This window comes from Salarias fasciatus, chromosome 2 (genome assembly GCF_902148845.1).
Source record: "Salarias fasciatus chromosome 2, fSalaFa1.1, whole genome shotgun sequence".
NCBI classification, from domain to species: Eukaryota; Metazoa; Chordata; class Actinopteri; order Blenniiformes; family Blenniidae; genus Salarias; species Salarias fasciatus.
This window is the reverse complement of record NC_043746.1, coordinates 16,008,492-16,016,832: the sequence shown is the minus strand read 5'-3', so window position 1 is coordinate 16,016,832 and position 8,341 is coordinate 16,008,492. Positions and strand designations below refer to the sequence as shown.

General features: G+C 44.5%; 1 protein-coding gene across 2 annotated transcripts; it reads right to left on the bottom strand.

Annotated features, from left to right (window-relative positions):
- Positions 1-703: 703 nt before the first annotated feature.
- On the bottom strand, positions 704-5,925 carry pmt (phosphoethanolamine methyltransferase). 2 transcript variants are annotated; one of them, XM_030109706.1, is made up of 12 exons: positions 5,817-5,925; positions 3,765-3,936; positions 3,404-3,559; positions 3,164-3,300; positions 2,937-3,085; positions 2,267-2,455; positions 1,981-2,070; positions 1,796-1,885; positions 1,588-1,710; positions 1,340-1,471; positions 1,010-1,126; positions 704-901 (listed from the first exon to the last, which is right to left on the bottom strand). In XM_030109706.1, the coding sequence occupies exons 2-12, from the start codon at positions 3,923-3,925 to the stop codon at positions 791-793; spliced, it is 1,455 nt and encodes a 484-aa protein (XP_029965566.1). In that variant the 5' UTR covers positions 3,926-3,936; positions 5,817-5,925; the 3' UTR covers positions 704-790. The 2 variants fall into 2 exon arrangements, with proteins under 2 accessions (XP_029965566.1, XP_029965557.1); XM_030109697.1 differs by having other exon boundaries at positions 5,805-5,900.
- Between the last annotated feature and the right edge of the window lie 2,416 nt (positions 5,926-8,341).

Genomic DNA, 8,341 nt, shown 5'->3' with positions numbered 1-8,341 from the left:
TAGATACATTTTGGAAGTCAGGTTAATCTTTGATCATTGTGGCTAATTATTTAAAAAAGATAATGGATGTGTTTACTTACTGCTCCAGTGCATGAGCACAGTAACAGGAGAACACCAAAAAAATCAGGCAAAAAGTTATAAATATTAGTGTTTTGGTTTATAGCTTATTCCATAAGCGTAATGGCAACATTAAAGTATAGAATTCATGTTGTCATTTTGTGACATTGATTCTGTTTAAAATATAAAGGTTTGGGATGATGGGAAGCAGACTTCTAAAATATGGTAGATTTTCTTCTTCTGATCCGTCTTTCTAAACTTTGTTAGAATTAACCTAAACTAACAAAGCCTGTGGAATGAACCGAGTCAGCGTTAGATGCTGAGATGAGGAAGAAAACAGTCACAGCTTGAGTGCGTTTGCGGCTGGTCAGGCTGTCAGCTTCGCCACTGCTGCTGTTTTTAATCCTCACACTGACAACATGACAGAAAGTCAAACAAATGACACGAGAGCAGCTCATCCTCAGCAGTTTAGCCAAACCTGCTCCACCAGAATGAGATTACATGTGTAGAAATATCTTTGGCAGGTCTTTTTTATTTTGTTTTGAATGAATGAAGAGATCGTTGCTCACTGGAAAGCAGAAGAACGACAAGTTCTGATCCTTGGATGGAAAATGACCACAACAGTCATGAAATAGAGACAGCGAACTTCACCAGTGATACCAAGAAAGAATGTGGAAAGAGAAAGTGTGTCTTTTTTCTTTTATTATTATTTTCTTTATTTCTATTGGATCGCTCATCTCCTCGTTGCGTGGAAGAGTCCCCATCGCTGGTCTCCGCTGTTCGAACGCTCTAGTTTTTCTTTCCATCCGTTCACGATTGCAAAATAGTCTTCTTCCGAGAATTCCTGCAGAGGACGGAGACAGGATTGTTGCTGAGCCGTTCCAGACTTCCAAAACAGAAGTTAGCGTGCAAAGTTTCACATTTGGCCCCATCTCCGCTCGTGCAGACCGACCTGAATGAATTCGTCCTTGATGGCCTCTGCTCGCTGCAGCTCGGCCTTGATGACGCTGATGAACTGTGCCGTCCGGTCCTCCGCCCGCACGTTGCAGAAACCGGCTTCCTCAATGAACTGCAGAGAGAGAGAGAGGGAGGGGGGGATAAGGCGAGGCCCCTCAGTTCAGCCCTGCAGCCACCTCTACTGGACATTTACTGCGTCCCAGTCTGGTGGATGATGCACACAAGCGGCCACCAGGGGGCCAAATTAACTCACAGAGGAATCAATTAAAAGTAACTTAGGCACTAAAGTTTTATAGGTCGGCTGATATGATCAGTGTGTGTTCACCTTGCCGTACTGCGTGGGCGTGTACAGGACGTAACCTCTCTGCTTGACGTAAGCTTCAAACGCCGGCGTCCAAGGCTTCTCGCCGCAGCAGTAATCGCTGATGAGCAGCTGTCCTCCCGGCTTTAGCCACGACTGCACAAAACACATCAACAGACTCAGAGCAGTATGTGGCAAATGTTCTTTTTTTCCCTTCACAGAAATTCAGAAAAAAGCTTGTAAAAGGAAAAGAATGAAGAAAGTCTTCTCACGTGGAAGCGTTTAAAGAGAGCCAGTTTGTCATTGATGTGCAGGATCGTGTCTCTGCTGTAGATCACGTCAAACGAGCCTTCTGGAAATGTCCTCTTGGTGGCGTCGGACACCTCGAACTGCACCTGAGATAAAGCAGAAGACGTTACAGCTCAAGGATTGGTACTGATGTTAACAAGCAGATCTATTTTAGATGAGAAAATGACGCACTGATGGGAGTTTTTCGTTAATCGCCCTCTCCATGGCGATGTCCACCATGTTGTCTGACAGGTCCAGGCCGAGAACTTCAACACCAAACGTCTGGAAAACGACACAGTCACTCGCCGTCACTGACACTGCAGGCCTTCATTTAACTATGAATGACAGTATTTAGTGTGACTGTATGGAAGTCTTACTTTGGCCATGTAGAAATCTCCTCCGCCGATTCCACAACCGACGTCCAGCACCTTCTGCCCAGGCTTCAGGTTCAGCAGGTCCACAAACTCCTGGAGGCACAAACCACACGCACATTGTTAAATTTTGAATTTGATTAAAAAAAGAAAATGACATGTCAGAATTACAAATATGCTTTAACTTTTATTCTCTGTCTCACATTTAGACCTATATATTGTGACATATTAACGCGAGACACCTGTGGGTATACAGACTCTGGTCTTTGGGACCAGCAGACTGTAATCCCACCTTGGTGGTGCTGGGTCCGCCTGTGCTCACGAAACCGGCCCCGAACATCTTCTCGTAGCGCAGGATGCCTCGGCTGGTGTACTGCTGGTTGTCCAGGAACTGCTGGAAGGTGCTGAATCCGCTCTGGGTCTGAGACGAGCGCTGGATCTTCTCCAGCAGCCAGCAGATCTGATTGGGATTATTTTTCATCTGGGATGGGATTATGAAACGAGTCAATGACACATCCAGACAAATTCACTTTACTTCAGGTTTCTCAGATATCTGGACTTTATGGGAGTGTTTATTTTTGTAACAACCATTGATTTTCACTTCTTGCAGATATTTTTTATTTCCCACTGATTGAATCGTTAAACCTGGCTCTTTACGGCTTTTAAACTGAACAGAGGGTGATTCAGTTTTCACAATGAAAGGATCAAAACAGCTCATATTAACAGTCATTGATCCCAAAGCTGCAGAAGTGGATGAATTTAAGAGTCACTATATTAAACTAACAACGGTCAAATGTCTCAACTTCCTTTATTTTTTACTTGTACTTGCATAAGGAAGTTGAATCAATACCAGGTATCTGTACTTCTGATTGATCAGAGAACTGTAGTACATTTGCCAACCCTGTGTTTCTCACACTGCTGCTATTTAACATGTAATACTGGTAATAGTTGAAGCACTCTACCTCTACATAAGTCCGGACTTTCTTTTTCAAAACGATGTCGAAGCCAAACTTCGTGTCGCTCGGTGCCTCCACCTCCACGGACGTCGCCATGTGGCCGTACTGGGCCTCGGTTCTGTAGCAGGTCGGGTTGAAGTCCCTCTTGCTGTCACCTAGAGGGAAAGCTTGAATGCATCAATCCGCTCGTGGTGTTTGCAGAGCAGATTATTCCGATTTGGTTCGTCTGATACCTGACCGGTGGTTGCAGGACTCCCTGAAGAAAAGCAGGCCTCCAGGTCGCAGCCAGCGAAGCATTTTCTGCAGCAGCGTCTTCAATTCCTCGTCACTCAAGTACATCATCAGCCAGTTGGAGAAGATGAAGTCGATGCTGGAGAGAAAAAAGCAGGGCGTTTATTATTGGAAATGTCCAATTAGAAATACACAGACTTCAGATAAAATATTTCAACACAAGGAGGGCTTTTAAAACACACCTTTCCTGGGGCATGTCCAGCTTCGTGACGTCGGCTTGGATGAAGGTGGCGTTGCTATAGTGACCATTGTTTTGTCTGTTTTTCTCCACAAAGCTTTCCATGAAGTCCACGGCCGTCACATGAACGGCCTGTGTCAGCAGCTGGCCGGTGAAGCGACTGCGCACACAAATCACAGCGTTACAATCTCTGGAGCAAATCTTCAGTCCATGATGGAGACGTTTCTTTATGGAATATTTTTAAGTGCTGCAGTTTCCTTATAATATACACGTCATCCTACCCGCTCATTAAGAATTCTAAAAATAGCAGCAGTGTTTTTCTTTTTTAGATTCTTCCATTAAAAATGCCCTCCAGTGGAACGTACCCGATGCCCGCGCCCAGCTCCAGCACCGTCTTTCCAGCCAGAGGCGGCAGCATGGAGAGGATCTCCGGCAGCTCCTGCTCGGTCAGCTCTCTGGCTCGAGAGTCCAGCATCATCTCCTCCACCGTGGCGTCCTGAGAATGCTCCTTCCAGAACTCCGTCATATTTCTCCGAACTGTAAAGCACGGGCGAATGAGGTTAAGCACATAAAACACAAACGACATCATGAATAAAGCGATCCTCTCTACGGGGACAAACTGATGGTAGGCAGGAGGATAAAGTTTTATCTACAGTCTGGTTAAACAGAATAGGGAAAGAATAAAGGTAAAAAAAGAATAACAGTGGTTTAAGGATAGTAAAGCACAAATACAGGCTCATCTAAACCCTTTAATAAAGCTGATAACTGAGGATTAAACAAAAAAGTTCATATCCTCGACACGTTTTATGTCTGATGCCTTTATTAAACAACTCTTAACAGCATTCAGATTCAGCAGGATTTGAACTCCATCCTTCCAGTTACAGGCTTGACACATTAACCTCTGAGCCACAAGAATTCCTCACTGTCACAACAGGAATGTGTAACAATTAGGGAAAGCAAAACACGCTTTTCTGTAAATCATCTGTCAGGCAGCAGAGACAGTGGCAGTCATTCCCATCCTCAGTTATCTTCTGGAGAGCCGTAATGCGGAGCAGAGACACAGAAGCTGGAGTGTTTCCCAGATGAAATTGGGTGAAAGGTGGAGTGCCACACGACAGGCTGCCAGTCCATAACCTGCACACGCCACAGAGAGCCGGGCTGCCATGGTAAGACAGCAGGAGCACTGGGGAAAAACCGCACGCAGGCACAGGCGGAACATGCAAGTCCTCACACAGGAAGACAGGTTCAAAACAAACACGTCTGCTTTGAGGAAACAACCCACGGCAGTACTGAACCGCGGCGCCATTATCTATGACATACTTATAACATTAACTACCTTGACACTCATTATTGTAAACGTGACGCCGGACCTAATATGTCGTTACACAACTTCAGATAAAGTGTCACTGTTCTGACAGTTCCCTCAGACCCTGACTGGAACACTGATTAACGATTAGTCAAACATGGTTAAGTAACCAGTGGACTGTCACATCCACCGTTTCAGCTCACAGACATTCACTTTAAAGGTTCTTGCATTTGTTTTATCCTACATTTGTTCTCCAGTCAGACGTTGAAATGTTTTCTATCAACCTGGAGCAACAGGTGCCACATGGCTTCATCTATCAGCAGAATCGTTTATGCATAAATGTGACACATACACTGAAACACGCCCATAACACGCTGAACGCTCTGCAGAATGACACTTGCTCCAGGAAATAATCAGTCAAACTTCAGGCTTGAGACTTGGGAAGCAAATAAAGTCCTGCCCTGACGTCTGAAAGAGCAAAAAGCAAAATATTCTTCAACAACAAACCCCTGACGGCTGCGGCTCTCCAGTGAGGCTGGCCGAGCAGCGTCTGACAGCTTCAGTCAAAATCCGTGACACATTCCAGCTCAGTGTTCACAGGATTACTTCCACCACTGAGTGGACCACCGCACAGAAACAACACATGGCAGCTCCAGTAAAAACCCACAGCCTGGTGTCCTCACTGCGTGTTTCAGGAAGCCACGCGCAGTCCTGACCCCTCTGCTCATACCTTTATCCATGGTGATCTATGGCTGATCAATCTACAGTGAGGCTGAGAATAATTAAGGGGGGGTGTCAGTGACCCCTGTCTGGCAATGTGCAGCTCCGCGTCAGCCATGGATGCTGTTTAAATAACGTGTCGCGCGGAGGAGGTGCTCGCCCGGTGGGCATCTGGCCATTAGGATGCGCCCGATATCCCGGAGTGATGGCGCGGGGCGGTGACGCTCATGAATAAACATGTAGGGTCAAAGGTCTGCGGGGGATCAAAGGGCGAGCCTCCCCAGAGACCGAGCAAACACCGCGGAGCGCCAAACGCGCGCGAGTTATACATGTCAGAAAGCGTTCCGCGTGTGTGTGTGTGTGTGTCCGGTGCACTCACTGCTTTACGCACGGTGGATACGTCGCCCCGCCGCGTCTCGCGTCGCGTCGCGTCGCGCCGGTGCGTCCGGCGGAGGTCGGCTCGGTTGTGCTGACCTGCTGGAAATGACACGTGGTGCGCGCCGATTGCGCAACATTGCCTCATATTGTAGAGGTGGAGTGAGAGAGTGATGTGAACAACGAGGAGGAGATTAAAAAAAAAAAAACTCTGGATGACACACTATGATTTATAAACCAAGCGTTTTGAATGATCATGACCTCTGACCCCCATCAGCCCCCCCCGGGGCGCCGGAACGTGGCCCTCTCAGTACCGATCACTTTAAAACACACTAGAAAAAAGTAAGTCTGATATCCAAACCATTTAACAAGCCCAGTGTGTCTTTCCACTGGGGGTCAACAGGTGACACTGTTGTACAGCTCATGTTCTGCAGCTTCAGTCACTGTTGCATCAGAAAGAAATGAGAGATAATCCCTCTGCAGTATTCTGACTTTATTCCCTCTCAGAGAAATGAACCTGTTCTCTCAGTTCCTGCTTCATGATGCAACATGATTTTGAGTGACAGCAGAAAGGCTGAGGTTACTCAGCTTTTAACCCTTTGCACAAAGAAATACTTAGAAATTTCAAGACTTCCTAGCGTTATTGTGGAATTCTTTTATGGGCTGACTGCCTTAGAGAGCAATAGGATTCGCACATTATTGGATATAAATTATTTTCAACATAAAAGCACAGTGGTTTGTGACATTTGGACACGTTTGTTGTTCTGGATGGGATTCGAACGGTCATCCTTCTCTTTTTCCCTCATCTGTTGCAAATGATTATTCCTCAGCTTTGTTGGAGGAACAGGTCCTCTTCCATTCCCAAGGCTACCTCTGTTTAAGTGTCCTTGAGCAAGACGCTGAAACCCAAACTGCTCCTGATGGAGGTCGAGCGTTTTACAGCTGCCACTATTAGTGTGAGTGGATGTGACGACACTATAAAGCAATGATAGCAAAGTGAAGTGGTGAAATTTACCTATTTAAATCAACAATCTTCTATACAACTTAATTACAATCAGTGTGTTTTATGAAATCAGAAATTACTGAAACTATACATCATACATGAATCATGGTTTCAGTGATTGATTGAATTGAAATAGTTTTTTCAAAAGATTCAGTATTACCATCCTTAAATGTGCAGTTTTCAGGAAAAAAAAAAACCAAACTTTAATATGAGAAATTTGACAGTCATTGGGAATATGTTTGAAACTGTCTACTGTTCTTGTTTTGCAGAGTACATTGTGTATGATCCGGCACAGCGCAATCAGTAGTCATTAATTTAAAATTCGAAGAAACAGGAAAGATAAAGAAGTTACCAAATATATATGATGCGTTTCAGGGGATCAACTAAGTCCAAGCAGCGGAGCTCTAATAATTACACTGTTTTCAGTGGCGGACATCACAGGTCAAAGTTTGATGCCAGTGCATGATGTGGAGCAATAAACTGCATTAAATCACTGGGATTGATTAGATTAGTAGATTGTTGCTTTGAATAACTGCAACAGAAAAATGAAGTGTCTATGAGAGAATAGTAAGGACTGACGGTTGGCCTAATAATAAACAAGCATGTGTGAAGGTTGTAGAGGAATACATATTTAGTGCTAGAGATAATTGGTAATTAAAAAGGTTCAGGTCTTGAGGAAACCAGCCAATTAAAGCTGGCAAACACCTTCAGTCTCCTTTTCCTGGTGACGTAATGATTCCTGAAACACACCAATCACAGCGTGGCTTCATGAGGAGACAGTTCAACGTCCACCATTGTCCCGACTCTAATAAGTTATACTGGATTAATATCAGCGGCGCTGCGACACCTTTGAGCTGTCAGATGTTCTCTGCAGTGAGGGCAGGTCGTTACTTCACGTCTTCACAGGCTGTAAATGTTTTACATTTTGTAGTTTATCAGCTTTGATTTTAAGAGCTCTGATTGTGAACTTTATTCAGTTCATTGTTCCGAGACTACAAAAGCAGAAAGGAAAGTCTATTATGTTGGTGCATTTTCTTTTTACAGAACACAAGAATATATCTCGTAGTAGAAGCAGACAGAACAATCTGATCTAACATAAACTAGATTGTAAAAAAAACCCAAAGGCCCTTCCTGCACATCAGCACTTTGAAACAGTGATTCATGCTTTTATTACATCTCTGCTGGATTATTGTAATGCGCTTTATGTTGCAGTCAGCCAGTCCTCCCTCGCTCGTCTCCAGTTGGTTCAGAATGCTGCTGCACCACGACCAGTTTTACTAGTTGCTCGTTGGCTTTAAACCCAGCTTGAGACTCAGCTCCTGTTTTTACTGTCTTTATTGTTCATAACGTATGTTTATTGTTTCACTGCTGGCACCTTTTGCTTTTAGCTTTTTATGTCTATTTATGTCGAGCACTTTGTCTCAGCGGTGGTTGTTCTTAAAGTGCTTTTTAAATAAAACCGAGTTGGGTTGAGTAACAACTGAAGATAAATACACTCACGATATTGCTCTATGATAGTATTAAATTAAAGCTCATGG